Source organism: Lepidochelys olivacea (assembly GCF_965140295.1).
Source record: "Lepidochelys olivacea isolate rLepOli2 genome assembly, chromosome: 2".
NCBI classification, from domain to species: Eukaryota; Metazoa; Chordata; order Testudines; family Cheloniidae; genus Lepidochelys; species Lepidochelys olivacea.
In genome coordinates, this window is record NC_140412.1 from 39,674,314 (window position 1) to 39,690,323 (window position 16,010).

Here is a 16,010-nt window from a genome sequence, read left to right on the forward strand (position 1 = left end):
GGGATGCTGGAGCTGACAGTACCCAGCTTAAAACTCACAGGGAGTAGGCATTCTTGGTGGCATGCCCTTGGCTGTGGAATTCCCTTACAGCAGAAATCAGGATGATAATGGATTTTACCAACTTCAAATTTTACGACCTACTTCTTTTCAAAAGCCTTTCCACTATAAAATCCCTAAAGAATGGACAATGTTACTTCTCTGGAGATAAAAACATTTCAACACTTCTCTGGTATTAAAAATAGATATATTTTCCTCTCTCTTGTGTGCACACAAACACACACAGACACATTAATGGTGTAATGTGGAGAGGAAGATGAATATAGTCCTGCAGATTGTTACTTTGTTAAATGGTTTTATTGGCACCCAGGTACGATGGTGATGGCTGCAGAAGAAATACCTAAACACACAGTCTAGCTAGGGATCTGGAATCTTTATGCAGGCAAAACTTCCATGGGACGTAAAGAAGGACTGAGTAAAGAAGGACTCTAGGATTTAGCCTATTGAAATTATCCTGAAAATAAATTAAACAAAAGAAATAAAATAACGTTTAGGCTAATTGCACTTTCAGAAAATAGACGCTATGGGCCTGATTGCCTTCTTACATATACCAGTTTAAATCAGGAGAACAGTGGTTTAAAACTGGTGTTACTAGAGCAAAATCAGACTGTGGATGGGTGGGAGAGAGCAAGTCAGATAGCTGAAAAAAGTTAAGAGTATTCCTCATCTTTAAGACAACTCTAAACCTCTTCGGAAACACCATATCATGGTCAGTAGGTCCCCATAATTTCCAGGCTGCACTGAGGAAATTTGCATGTGACTTGGCACCACTACAACCTGTCTCCAAGTGGCTTTTTCACCACTGAGTCCTTGCACCCTAGGTTATGTTGCCAGAAACTGGCCTAACCCAGGACTAAATCTAAATGAAAGCCTTCAAGAAGTAATCTAGACCAGTTTTTCTCAAACTGGGTTCCATGGACCCCTAGGGGGTCCACGAAGGTAATCCAGGGGGTCTGTGGCCCCTGCTGATCAACCCCTTCCTCTCCCTCAACTCCTCCCCCTCCCTCCTAGTGCCTCCTGCATGCCAGGGAACAACTGTTCCCCCGCATTTAGGAGGCATTGGGAGGGAGAGGGAGGAGCGGGGATAGGGCAGAATCATGTCCAATGCTGGTGGCCCCGCTGATCAACTCCTCCCCAAACTCTTCCCCTTCCCTCCCAGTATCTCCTGCACACAGGGGAACAGCTCTTCTCTGGCATGTAGGAGCGGGAGGGGTGGAGCGGGGGCAGGAAGAGTTGGGGTGAGGCCTTGGGGGAAGGGGTGTAGTGGGAGCAGGGCCTGGGGCTGAGTGGGAAGGCTTGGGGGTCCGCGAAAAATTTTTTAAATCAAAATGGGGGTCCTTGGGTTGCTAAAGAACCACTGATCTAGATCATCAAAAGAAGTCGTCCTTATTTCTCTCCTTACTGACACTAGATTGACTGACTGACAAAAAGCTCATTTCTTCTCCATTAATTAGATCTTTACCAATTGCCTGTGATTTGCTCCTTATTCAGCATTGGGAGTGAAATCCTGGGCCCACTGAAGTCAGTGGGAGTTTTGCCATTGACTTATCTTCACCTAGGATTTCACCCTGGATTCCTAAAGCTGCTTAATCACTTGTACTGGTTTGGACTTTCATTGACATTTATGTAGAGTACACATCTTAAGGGAGTTTTGGCAAAGTCAAAAAGATATTGTATGATTTATTAGGACTTTGCTCACCAAACCCCACCCACAGTCTCATAACCTAAACCCAAGAGAAAATGAGTGACAACAGCTCAGCATCTCTTAGGATCAGAATCTGAACAGGCAGAAAATGAACAAAGTTACACATTAGGAACCTCAGCTGAAGTTAAATATTTTTGGCAGCTGTAAAAGCTGAGGCCATAGAGATGGATAAATCTGATGTTTTGGGCATATGGTGATGGATGCTGTTTTGGGAGGAATAAAGGACAGTACAACACAATCAGTACAATTAATTATAAGACTTTACAACTCAGAACTGTGCATTCAGTTTGTTCTTCAGCCAAGAGCATATTCAGCTAGTCTGTTTGCATCCGATATCTGAGAGGTTTATTTGCTTTCGACTGTTTGCGTATGATTGTTTATTAAAATTTCTCATAAACAGCAATATGAAAACAGCTTTTTTTGTTTTTGTTTTTTTTGGCTTAGTGACTTTTGTGAAACTGAGTTGATGTCCCACATACTGGATGCTTAGAATACGGCTGACATATAACTTTCAGAAGCAGGAGGGGGTGTTTTGCCACCAGGCCAAACCAAGTTGATTTTTGCCTTTCAGATTTGATCATAATATTCTTGGGGGTCCTGGATTTACTGCATATTTTATCATGGATATAAAACTATTATCATCATAACAACAAGAAATGTTTATTGTATTTTTCTTAAGCAGTGATGTAAATGCTTCCTTCCCCCATCAACGTTTTAACTGTTCTAAGGGTGTTTCTGTTTGAGGTGCTGATGATATTCTCTATCTGGTAGAGTTTTAGCTTGTGTATATGTGTGCACATACTAAGCCTGGTGAGAGAAAACTACATCTTTGATGCTGTTTTGGTCTCATACACATTATTTGAAGTCTTACTTTTTTCATTTCATTAGTGTATATGTCTTATAAATGATTTGTTGTCAAACATCCAAAATGACAATACAATTTATATTTAAAAAGTTCTCATTGGCATCTGTTTCACTACATTAATGTTGCCAGATGTTTTCTGTTCAGTTAATTAGAATGTACAATGAAAAATCCAGCATACGAATCAAATACTAGAGATTGAGTAAAAGTAGATTTGAGTGATAAATTAATGTTGTCCTTGGTTAGTTTTCAATTTAAATACCATAGAACTAAAATAATCCGGTGATGTCTACTCAAATAGTTCCAGATTATGGAATTTCTGTGCCTCGTTTGCATTTTTCTGCAAGGGAGAACACATCAAAGCTTGGGAAATTTTGATTTTTTTTCTCCCCCCCTCGCCCTCTTTTTAAAAATAATAGGAAATGAAATAATAAAAAATATGTTCGGTCAGTATTAGCTTACACAATCACTCAAAAATCAGAAAATGCCAAAGTTAAGGTGAAATATATAAGAAATTTGCAGATATTAAGTTGGGGGGAGTTCTGGACACAGAGAGAGACAATACAAAACAACAAGAACAACAGAACCACTTTAAAATGCAGGCTTATAAATCTGGAGAAAAAGAATTGAAACCACAAAGAAACCTTCAAAATAACAATGTCAAAAGAGATTCAGGGGTGAACAGAACATTACATGTGCCTTTGTAGAGTGATATGGCTGTGAAATATGCCAATGCAATTCTGGACAGTATGGTCCTGACTCAATAAAGTCTATAAGCACATGCTTAACTTTAAGCATGTGAATGGTTCTATTGACATCATGGAGACTACTCACATGCTTGAAGTTAGGCATGTGTTTAAATGCTTTGCTGTATCAGGGCCTATACGTAGAAGCATTACATGATGTGAAAGGAATATAACGGACCATTTCTATGGTTCTGCTGTAGCCTAAGATATTGTGTTCAGATCTGGGCACCTCGTTACCAGAAAGACATTGACAATTTGGAAGGACTTCAACATGGTTACTTTGGATTTAAATCTGTGTAACAGAGAACAGAATCTGGCCTACAGTATGCATTCTCATAAAAAAGCAAGAAGCTCAATGAAATGAAAAATATGCCAAATGAAAGAAAATAATTGTATTTTCCAATATAGGTAAACACCAATTTTACAAACTCTGAGTGAAATCCTGACCCTATTGTATGAAGCTGAAGGGAGTTTTGCCAATGAATGGAATATGACCAGGATTTCACCTTCTAATTTTTATGAAATTCTTCTTAATTTAAAATGTTGGTTGTCCTCCAGTTTGATAGTGGGCTATTTGTATGTTCTGTTTTTAAAGAACCTCAATTTCACAATTTTTTTGGGCATTCTCCAAGATTTTTGACCAGATCTGTAATTTTCCCCATCATTTCTGCTGAATGTAAAAATTGAAAGGTAGGATTAGTTTGGGTTTATAGCAAAAATGGGAGTGGAAAATCTGGTAACCACAACACTCAAACTAATGATTACCATACTCTGCTTTTGGGTATTTTTGCTTTTGCTTTTGCTCAGACAGCCCCCATTGGAGCTGACAAAAGTTGCACATGAATATCTAAAAGTGGGATTTGGCCCATCCTATATACTACACAGTACCTGATTGAATTGGCAGTATATGGTAAATTTCTTGGATTTGACTTTTGGTAGGCTGTTGACCTACTATATCTAAATACGAGGCATAAGCCTTTACTATATATGCCCAACACTCAGAATGATCCACCCACCAAAATAGTAGAACAAGAAGCTTCACTGGATATGGGATTCAATAATTTATGATATAAACAGGGAAGTAGGGACCTGATCCTGTAACTGAGCTGCTTGCAGAACTGTCATTGAAGACAACGGGAGTTACGTGTGTGAGCAAGCACTTCCTGTATTGGAGGCCTATATTTGCATGGGAAGAAGGTGAATTAGTGTCTGAAATGAGTGACATCGTTTGTAATTAGATATAGTTGAGAGCTGTGGTAATAATTTATTGGAAAACCCTATAATGAGTAGAAAAAGTGGCAAGCATGCAGATTTACTATTGCAGTCCCTAGCAAAAGCCATGGAACGAAGAAGGAAAATGTCTAATGATGCTATCTTGCATTCTGTAGGGTGCTTCCCTACTGCAGAAACAGGAATTTTTATATGAAAGGTTTCTCTTATTACAACTTCTTTTGCAGACCTTTGCAGAGCCAGTTAAGTTTCTCTTATTATAACTTCTTTTGCAGACCTTTGCAGAGCCAGTTAAGTTTAACCCTGATTTTGACGTTTTTGAAGTAGTTAATGATACCCCACAATGTCTGGAAAACCAGCTGAAAAAAATTCTTCATGATCAGAAACCTCCCAGTCCCATTTATGATGTTACAAGGAAGGCAAAGAACGATGGGCAGCTTTCCAAAAAGAGCAGCATTTTTCCAGTCTTCAGTGTTGACCCAAATTACAGTATTATGGTAAGCTTCTTACGTCCAGTGACTTTATATTTAAATCCAATTATATTGATACTGACAGCAGTTACTGTTGTGTTTGGCTTGTTATCTTGGGAAAAATGTTAGTTTGTGTGTTAGGAAAACAGTACGATGGCCCAAATTATGTCTTGCGACGCATATAGGTCTTCCGTTCAAGTGAATTGAACTACACATGCGCATCCTGTAAAGTAGAATTTGTTTTGGTGGTCTGAATGCTCACTAATATTAAGACAAAAGTTAGACCACGTCTATACTGGGAGCACTTTATCAGTATAGAAATAACACAGTAGAATCATAGAATATCAGGGTTGGAAGGGACCTCAGGAGGTCATCTAGTCCAACCCCCTGCTCAAAGCAGGACCAATCCCCAACAGTACTTGTCAGTACTCTACTGACAAGGCATTCCTAGTACAGATGCAGCTATACTGCCAAAGAGGATAGAAAGAAAATAACATTCAGTATACTGGGAAACTTGGTTTATTCCCATTGTTGCTTATATTGTACTGGAGTAAATTATGTGACTCTAGTTTCTTTCATTCAAGGCTATTCTAATTAGGGCTGTCGATTAATTGCAGTTAACTCAAGTGATTAATGCAAAAAAATTAACTGCAATTAAAAAAATTAATTGTGATTAATCACACTGTTAAACAATAGAATACCAATTGAAATGTATTAAATATTTGTGGATATTTTTCTACATTTTCAAATATATTGGTTTTTAATACAACACAGAATACAAAGTATACAGTGCTCACTTATTTATTACAAATATCTGCACTGTAAAAATGATAAAAGAAATAGTATTTTTCAATTCACCTCATACAAGTACTATAGTGCAATCTCTTTATCGTGAAAGTGCAACTTAGAAATGTAGATTTTTTTTGTTACATAACTGTACTAAAAAAAAAAAAACAATGTAAAACTTTAGAGCCTACAAATCCACTCAGTCCTACTTCTTGTTCAGCCAATTGATAAGACAAACAAGTTTGTTTACATTTACGGGAGACACCACTGACTGCTTCTTATTTACAGTGTCACCTGAAAGTGAGAACAGGCGTTCGCATGGCACTTTTGTATCCGGCCTTGCAAGGTATTTACATGTCAGATATGCTAAACATTCATATGCCTCTTCATGCTTTGGCCACCATTCCAAAGGACATGCTTCCATGCTGATGAGGCTCGTTAAAAAAATAATGCGTTAATTAAATTTGTGTTTGAACTGCTTGGGGGAGACCTGTATGTCTCCGGTTCTGTTTCACCCGCATTCTGCCATATATTTCATGTTATAGCAGTCTCGGATGATGACCTAGCACATGTCTGTTTTAAGAACACTTTCACAGCACATTTGACAAAACGCAAATTAGGTACCGATGTGAGATTTCTAAGGATAGCTACAGCACTCAACCCAAGGTTTAACAATCTGAAGTGCCTTCCAAAATCTTAGAGGGACGAGGTGTGGAGCATGCTTTCAGATGTCTTAATAGAAGCAACACTCTGATGCGGAAACTACAGAATCCGAAACACCAAAAAAGAAAATCAACCTTCTGCTGGTGGCATCTGACTCAGATGATGAAAATGAACATGCGTCGGTCCACTTTGCTTTGGATCATTATCAAGCAGAACCCATCATGAACATGGACACATGTCTTGTGGAATGGTGGTTGAAGCATGAAGGGACATATGAATCTTTATAGTGCATCTGGCACGTAAATATCTTGTGACGCCGGCTACACCAGTGCCATGCAAATGCCTGTTTTCACTTTCAGATTACATTGCAAAAAAGACCTGGGCAGCATTTTGTCCAGCAAATTGTAACTAAACTTGTTTCTCTGAGCGACTGGCTGAAGTAGGACTGAGTGGACTTGTAGGTTCTAAAGTTCTTCATTGTTTTATTTTCAAATGCAGTTATTTTTTGTACATAATTCTACACTTGTAAGTTCAACTTTCATTATAAAGAGATTGCACTACAGTACTTTTATTAGGTGAATTGAAATATGCTATTTCTTTTGTTTTTTACAGTGCAAATATTTGTAATCAAAAATATAAAGTGAGCACTGCACACTTTGCATTCTGTGTTGTAATTGAAATCAATATATTTGAAAATGTAGAAAAGATCCAAAACTATTTAAATAAATGGTATTCTATTATTGTTTAACAGTGCCATTAATCGCCATCAATTTTTTAAATTGCGCTATTAGTTTTTTTAATCGCTTGACAGCCCTAGTTCTAATGCCTTGTCAAAATTAGGAATGAGGCTGCTCTATCTTATGCCAGGGCTGGAGGCCAGTTACAGAATCAGAGAGCTCTAACTGGCTGCCTCTCTGTTTTGCTGAGCATAAGCTTGGTGAAGCAGAGATTCTGGCTCACAACAGAATAAGAAAAATCTATGCAGTACTGCAATATTTGGTGGCAAACTAAATAGGAAAGAGAATAGGCTGAAGAGATGGGGCAGTAGCACTATATCAGCCTCCAGATAAGAAAACAAAATTAATGTACAATGTTGAGAGAGGTCAAAGAGGCAGCAAAATCTAACAAAAGTATAGTATTGATGGCCTTCAACTGCCCACGTATACACAAGTCCAATGGGACAAAGTTTGAGAAACAATTTGACATTGTAAGTGACTGCTTCTTGGAACAGCAAGTTGTAGAGCACATGAGAAGTGAAGCTGTTCTTGACTTAGTCGTAAGTAACCCACAGGAGCAAATTCAAGAAGTGACGGTATCTGAGTCACTAAGTAATAGTCACCACAGTATAAGCAGGTTCAACATCCAAGGACCAGATAAGGTACCAAAAATGGTTATGAACCACTGCTCTAGGTCAAATTCAGCCTTGAAATAATCAAGTACATTGATTTCAGTGGTGTTGCATAAAGGGTATATGTTCCTTCCTAAGATCAGCAGGGTTTTTGCTGTGTTTCTCTGAATATCCTGCCTCTTTTTCACCACCACTAATGCCTCTCACATAGGTTGGGACAGGGGTGCATTGTTTCTAAGAATAATTGACCCTCCAGGGGATTTTTCACATAAGGGAAATATTGTGACCTTTATAAAGAAAAATATTCTTCAGGGCATTCCTGACACTTTTTTTTTTGGGTCATGTTGCACCTCTGTTCTGCCTTCTGGCATCCTGGGTGGGTGACTTGTATGCCCCCTCAGCTTTCGTGTGGTACCTATGACTGACAGGTATGAATTCAGAAGCTGCTGGGGCATACCAGCATGCGAAAAATCAGTACAGCAGCTACACAAAGTGAAAGAAATCAGCCACAGCTGTTGTATCCTGCCAACAGCGATAATACATCTTGTGTTCTTTTTCTCAGTCCTCGTCTCTCTCTCAGCCTGTTTGGACTTTTAAACAGGAAAAGGGTACATGTGTTGGTTTATTACAGATGTGGGGTATGTATGAATTGATCTGAGGTCAGTCAAGAATCAACTGGGGGTGAAACGTATGAAGGAAAGGCATATGCAGTAATGGGAAGAACTATTAACAAATAGAGAAGGAAACTGGTAGAGGTTCTGCATATCTTTCTTCACATAGCAAAGCACTTAAATAAGACCTGAGCAGTCTATGAGACCATCCACATGCCTAAAATTAAACACATGCTTCAAAACTATGCTGGATTGGGTCCCGCAATGCCTAAAGCTGGCCCTAGTTACAAAATCTACTGTATTAAGGGTAGAACTTTTTCTTAGAACGCTTTCCTTCAGACGATAAATATAATTTTGCATATTATCCACACACATGTTACAAATAACTCAAAACACCAGGATTTGATTGAACTGGTACCCTAAATGTTAGATATTTTTCTTACATCCAGAGAGATTGGCCAAAATAAAGAGACAACCTTTTGCATTTCCAAAAACCTTATCAGTTACCAAAAAGAGGCATACACTGTAGGGATGAGAATAATTATTCTTCATCTCCACAAAGGAGATGACCCACAGCCAACATAAGCCTTCCACATTTTGATATATTTTCTTTTATTTAAAAGAAACCACCTACATTTCAAAGTAGTTTAGATATTTTAAATCCCCTGGGGATATTTATGGAGCAGAAATAACCCTTGTCCCTTATGAAATATTAGATCACAGAAAGATAATTCAGGACCTAGCCAGTACTGATTAATTGATGTAGCAAAGTGCTAAATAGCCATAATTTTGTCCCTGCTGTGGCAAAATACCTTGTTTGCCTCAGTCCTTTTTAGCCTTGGAGACTCAGGTTTGGGGCAAGGCGAATCCTTATAGGTGGCACAGGGTCCTGCTACTCCTCTCCTCAGTCAGTCCCTTGTGCATGTTTTACTTCCCCTCTGGGGAGTGAGTACAGCCTCCCTACTGGGAAGGTCTGGTGTCTTGCTGTAAACAGCCTACTGACAGCTTCCCTACTCCCTCACTCTCCCCCACCTACTACCCAGGAGAGGGTTTAAAAAGGTCCCAAGTAGTTGGAGTCAGCTGAACCTAATTGGTTCCCTAGCAACCCCTTTTCCAGCTGAACCTTATTGCTCCTTGGTTCTCTCTCCTCAGTGGATAGGGAGGGGCCTTTTAATCCCCTGGGACTAATTACTACCTCCCTTTTGTAGCTGTTTGTCCTGGGTTTACCACACTGCCTATATTATACCTATGGACAAGCTGAGGATTTCATTCTTCCAGGCCATCAATGTCACTAGCAATCAAGTCACTAAAATAAAATCTAGGAACAGAGAAATACACTTGAGAGAAGTGAAAAAGCTAAACTAAAGTTGTCAAAGGTGCCAGATTTTAGGCTTATTTCTTATTAGCCAATAGAGAGATACTATGGGACTGCTTCTCGTCTCACCTATGCTGGTGTAAATCAGCAATAATTCCACTGATGTCAGTTTCAGAGTAGCAAGTGAGCTGAACCTCAGGAAAGCTTATGCTCAAATAAATTTGTTAGTCTCTAAGGTGCCACAAGTACTCCTTTTCTTTTTATTGATGTCAGTATATAACTGCTTATTATGTTCATGGCATACACACAGAAAAATTAGATAAAAACATAGATACTCTTGCTGGAAGATTGCAATGTAACAGTACTTTATTTCTTAGAATTCAAAACTATAACACCCAAGAACCTACAGGCTGCTCCCTAAGGCAGAGAGGCACAATTCATCCCACTTTGCTTTAAGATGGCTCTTTCCAGACTGATGTGGATTGCATACTTTGTTACAGAGCTCCTTAGCCTGCTAACAGGACCAGGAACCAGCCCCTACCCCTCACACACACTTAAAGTGATACCTTGCAATTCTAACACTGTCCTCAATACACCATATGGGTGTAGGTGAAAACTGTTGTTTTTTTTTAAATATCCACAGTCCTCCTGCTTTAGCGCTCTTGTTAAGACCACTTGAAAGTTTCCTCAGCCCTCAAAATATTGATGAAAACACTAACTGTGGTTATTTTTAAAACAAGTATCGTCCCCAAAGTTACCTGTTTCACATTGCAGATGATTTGTGGGCAGCTGGTACTCTGATTTGCATTCCTCTGTCACTTGCACTAGTTTTGAACAGGGAACTTGCAATGGCTTACATTTCCATATATGCAGTTTTAAGAAAGATCAGAATCAGACCCCCAGTTGTTATAGGAATGTAAATTAATTCACTTGTCTGGTTTAGACTATGTTTGAGGGGGAAAGTTGTTTACTTTGCTAGAATTACTACAAGGTAACCTATCAATTAACTGGTTTCAGAGTAGGAGCCGTGTTAGTCTGTATTCACAAAAAGAAAAGGAGGACTTGTGGCACCTTAGAGACTAACCAATTTGTTTGAGCATAAGCTTTCGTGAGCTACAGCTCACTTCATCGGATGCATTCAGTGGAAAATACAATGAAGTGAGCTGTAGCTGTAGCTCACGAAAGCTTAAGCTCAAATAAATTGGTTAGTCTCTAAGGTGCCACAAGTACTCCTTTTCTTTTTATCAATTAACTATGTGGCAAATAAAACCTGATGAAGTGAAGCATTAACAGATAATTTGTTTTTTTTTTGTTTTAATAGTGTCTTGAGCGAGAACAGGGAATTCAGTGGATTAAGCAAGAAAGACTCCCAGCCTTTCTAAAAAGTGATTGTTACTTTGAATACAGGTATCGTCCCCTCTAATGTCGTATCAAGTATTACATTTGTTAATTTATCTCCTCTATTTAGTTTGTCTTGACATAACTCTTACAACATTTTCTCAGATCTTTTGCCCCATGTAATCCACATAATTTCAGTGATTTGGATAAATTAAAATGAGGCTGATGCCTTTTCTCCACTTCCTCTTTACTCTAATTTCCCTTGCCCATGAAATGACAAGACTGAAATAAAAGCTATTCTAGAATTAGGGTAATGCTGCTATGCCTGCTTGTGTTATGCATGAGGTCAGACTCGATAATCACAATGGTTGGTTCTGGCCTTCAAATCTGTGAATCTATCTAGCCATATCTAGGTACTGTAAATCATAGAATATCAGGGTTGGAAGGGACCCCAGAAGGTCATCTAGTCCAACCCCCTGCTCGAAGCAGGACCAATTCCCAGTTAAATCATCCCAGCCAGGGCTTTGTCAAGCCTGACCTTAAAAACCTCTAAGGAAGGAGATTCTACCACCTCCCTAGGTAACGCATTCCAGTATTTCACCACCCTCTTAGTGAAAAAGTTTTTCCTAATATCCAATCTAAACCTCCCCCACTGCAACTTGAGACCATTACTCCTCGTTCTGTCATCTGCTACCATTGAGAACAGTCTAGAGCCATCCTCTTTGGAACCCCCTTTCAGGTAGTTGAAAGCAGCTATCAAATCCCCCCTCATTCTTCTCTTCTGCAGGCTAAACAATCCCAGCTCCCTCAGCCTCTCCTCATAACTCATGTGTTCCAGTCCCCTAATCATTTTTGTTGCCCTTCGCTGGACTCTCTCCAATTTATCCACATCCTTCTTGAAGTGTGGGGCCCAAAACTGGACACAGTACTCCAGATGAGGCCTCACCAATGTCGAATAGAGGGGAACGATCACGTCCCTCGATCTGCTCGCTATGCCCCTACTTATACATCCCAAAATGCCATTGGCCTTCTTGGCAACAAGGGCACACTGCTGACTCATATCCAGCTTCTCGTCCACTGTCACCCCTAGGTCCTTTTCCGCAGAACTGCTGCCTAGCCATTCGGTCCCTAGTCTGTAGCTGTGCATTGGGTTCTTCCGTCCTAAGTGCAGGACCCTGCACTTATCCTTATTGAACCTCATCAGATTTCTTTTGGCCTAATCCTCCAATTTGTCTAGGTCCTTCTGTATCCTATCCCTCCCCTCCAGCGGATTCATTTTATAAATGAATTATAAAAAGTAGTGGAATCTGTGTGGAAGGGACAGCCAATTCTCTGTTATCCTTTTTGTTTTAATCACTGGTTTCTACCTTTGTGAATGTAGTTAGATTTTCCTCTGCCCAGGTTCTTTGAGGATTGCTATGGCAAAATGGTGAGTCTTGCAGCATGACCTGATGTACTTGTACTTTTCCTGACCTCCTTTGAGAGGATGTCCCAGAGCCTTGGACCTGCTGTGGGAAGGCCCTTCCTCCAGATCCCTAAAGTTCATGTCTGGGTTCTGTTGGTTGTAGTATGCAGGATGATCACAGCTTTGCTGGTGAGTCCCTGAAAGAGTGGCTGCTTGGTAGCCTGGTTTACCAAGTCCCTTTTTTATTGTAGAAATTGACCAGTTCTTTGGGCACTGAGTGCTGCATAAAAATATTTTAAAATGTTTGCTGTAAATGTAGCAATATTCAATATACTGAAGACTGTGCTTACATTGGAGGGAAAATTGTACAAAGGATAACAAATCCTAGAGAAATGCTATATTTTCCCTTTAGGCAATAAATGGACATGCCTAAGCCTTTTCTGTTGTGTCGAACCATTTTCTTCATTAAACAAAATAAAAATTATATAAAATGAACTCTAATCATTTGCTTAATTCCCACTGAAGTTAGTATTTAAAACTAAACACATGCTTAATGACCTTCCTGAATCAGGGCCAAAGTGAGCACAGATGGGAGGAAAAAAGAGACCGAATCTGACCCAGAACACCAGATCTGAACACTCCATTTCCTCCCTGCCCCCACATCTATGATGAAGTTTGGATTTGGAGCTAGATTCAGATATAAACTCCAGGCTCAAGCCTAATGTATACCATGCCTAGCTTTTGGAGGAATTCTTCTCTGGCTCTATGAACCGTAGAATGGCTGTCATTCTTCACATATGTAAATATGGTCCGGGGGTAAAATAGAAGATAAGTAGCATAGGAAGTTCCCCTTTAGAATTTAATTTGAGAATGCTAATATTTCTTACTGTCAGTTGTAAAGAGAAATCAAATGAATGTCTTGATGAATGTTTTAACTGAACCACTCATTTGTCTCCTAATATATTTAACTGTAGGTTAGCTAAACTGCTTTCTCAGGTAGAATGGAGCCAAACTGGTATTAACTTCATTATAGATACAACATATTATCCCTGGATTATGAAAAGAGAGCTGACACCTCCTTTTCCTGAGGAGGGTGAAGAGGAATTAATTATGAGAAAGTTCTATGTTTCACTTGGCCAGGTAAAATCCGCACAACGTATAGGCAATGGCAGCAATTTTGTGCTGGAAGAAGCACACTGGGCTAAGACCCTTTGTACTAATTTAGTCTGTCTGTCTCCCTCTGGCATCTTTTACCATAAACATTTGGTGTTATATGTTATTATGACATTTTACAAACTTTCACTCACTTTTCAGTTAAGTTCACATTCAGGGTAAATTTGTAGGCCCATTTATCACAACTCTTTCAGTTTCCTCTAAGTGCAGGGGGAGCTCTGCTGTTCCCACTCCAGCCCCTGGCCTCTCTGGAGAGTCTCTTCCTTCAGATTTCTGCCTAGCCCTGAATTCTGGGCTCCAACTTATTCTCCCTTTGGATAGAATATCCACAAGCAGCCCTCCTTCCATACAGCTGTGTTTCACTCCTGGCTGGCTTCCCAGCTTCCAGATTCACACCACTGTGGCCTCTCTGGAGAGACCTCTCCCCATGTGTCCTCCTGGCCCTGGTTTCAAACTCCTCCCCTTAGTTCAGGGGCCATGCTTTAATCCTGGCAGGTTTCCCTCCATATTTCTACATCCATTGTAAACCACCATGATAACAAAACCTACGTGGTGAGAGAGCACAGAATAACTACAGACAATATGGTCTCTGTTCTGAGAAGCCCTGCAACAAATAGATCAAACAGAATTATTGTATAAGCTATGTTGAACTTGTTTAATGTTGCTTTTCATAGGCTACAGTTACTCAGACAAAGGATTGGTTTACACTAGCCAAAAAAAGTCAGCAAACAACAACTACAGATACAGTTACTCATCCTTTAGTTTCCACTCAAATTCAAGGCACACGGTATTGGTCTACAGGCCCTCAGAGAACTGTTGCATACAACCACAGTGTCAGTCCAGGTAAGTAGTAATAGTGCAGCTATGCTACTTAGATAACAAATATGACAAGATTGAAATCAAAGCTATTCTGGAGTTAGAGTAATGCTGCTATATCTGCTTGTCATTGTTCTGTGGCCTACAACACAATACCTAGGAACTTGGATGGGGAAGAGAATAGGTGTATTTCTTCTTCACTCCATAACATTAAATGCTGCTTACTATAAATGGCCCATAATCTCTCATCTGCTATGCAGAGCAGAGGGAAGCAAAATGGATCAGAAAAGTCCAAACACATGGGGAAGTGTCAGAACTATGTCTCTCCCCAGTCCTGTGAGAACACAGAAACTGCTGCATCTGAGAATTGCCTCATCAGGGCCATGTGGATCCAAAGCGTGGATGGGGTGGTATGGTAACTCCTCAGGACATTATTGCTCTGGAAACCTACCTTTGTAAAATATGCTGACTCATTCATTAATCATTAATGTACACAGGTTGCACTAATATGTAAGTCATGACTTAATCATTAGTTTATGCAGAGCTGCAAGCAGTCAGGTCAAGACTGTACAGCACTTGCAGGATCTGTATTGCATGGGGCTGGGACTGGGATAGGAATGGGAACCAGCAGGAGGTCCACTTTGCTGTTATATTTTTCTGCTCAGAGTATAATGGCTTCAAATGTTGGGTGAGCCACAAAGTGTTTTAGCATAATCTAAATTTGAAAGAACTTTTAACCACAACACTTTAGTGAGTCCCTAAGCAGTGCACCCCCGTATTCTACCACATTCACTTCCTCCTTAGTGTGGGTTGCTAGTAGCCATGTGGACAGTCTTTCTCCTTGCCCCTCCCCTCAGTTGCCTTGTAATCAGTGAGTTTTCACCCTATAGATCTATTAGCTCTCCTGCCTGAGAGCTTTGTCTTCTAGTGTGGAGCTCTGTTTTTCATCTGCATCTGGCTATTACTTTGTCATGCAAAATCTGCTGCTCCTTCAATCTAAAAGGCATTCTGCATGCACAGTACTTCCCTTCCTTAACCTCCACAGACTGGGGCAGAGTCAGAGAATTGGCACAGGTGAGGTTTGGTTGCAAAATAGTTATCTCATGGGAACATCCTTGGAATATGCGGTGCAGGACATGGTCAGATAGCAGTGTCAGCCAACAAGGATGAGGGCAGTCTAGCCTAGTGGCCAGAGTCAGAGCTGTAGTCAGTCATTGGGAGCCAAAGCCAAGGGTAAAACTGGAAGGCAAAAACTTGGTACCAGAGCCAAGGGTCAAGCTGGAGTCCATAGTCAGGAGCCAGAGCTGAGGGTCAAACGAGAGGGCAGGAACTGCAAGCAGGATGACAGGCAAGGACGGGTTCAAAGCAGGAGCAGGCACAGCGATGAGCATGAGCATTGAAAAGCAAGTGAGCTGCTGCTGGCTTAAGAGCCAATCTGCCGGTATCTGCGGGCAATCAGTTGCTTGGCTAATCAGACAGCTTGCT

General features: G+C 40.2%; 1 protein-coding gene across 1 annotated transcript in view; it reads left to right on the forward strand.

Annotated features, from left to right (window-relative positions):
- RGS22 (regulator of G protein signaling 22) overlaps positions 1-16,010 on the forward strand; it is a 100,432-nt gene that overhangs the window by 14,766 nt on the left and 69,656 nt on the right. Inside the window, exons 4-7 of the mRNA XM_084621318.1 lie at positions 4,876-5,097; positions 11,115-11,200; positions 13,511-13,676; positions 14,384-14,552. Of these exons, the coding sequence (XP_084477444.1) occupies positions 4,876-5,097; positions 11,115-11,200; positions 13,511-13,676; positions 14,384-14,552 (643 nt within the window). The remainder of the gene's footprint in view (positions 1-4,875; positions 5,098-11,114; positions 11,201-13,510; positions 13,677-14,383; positions 14,553-16,010) is intronic.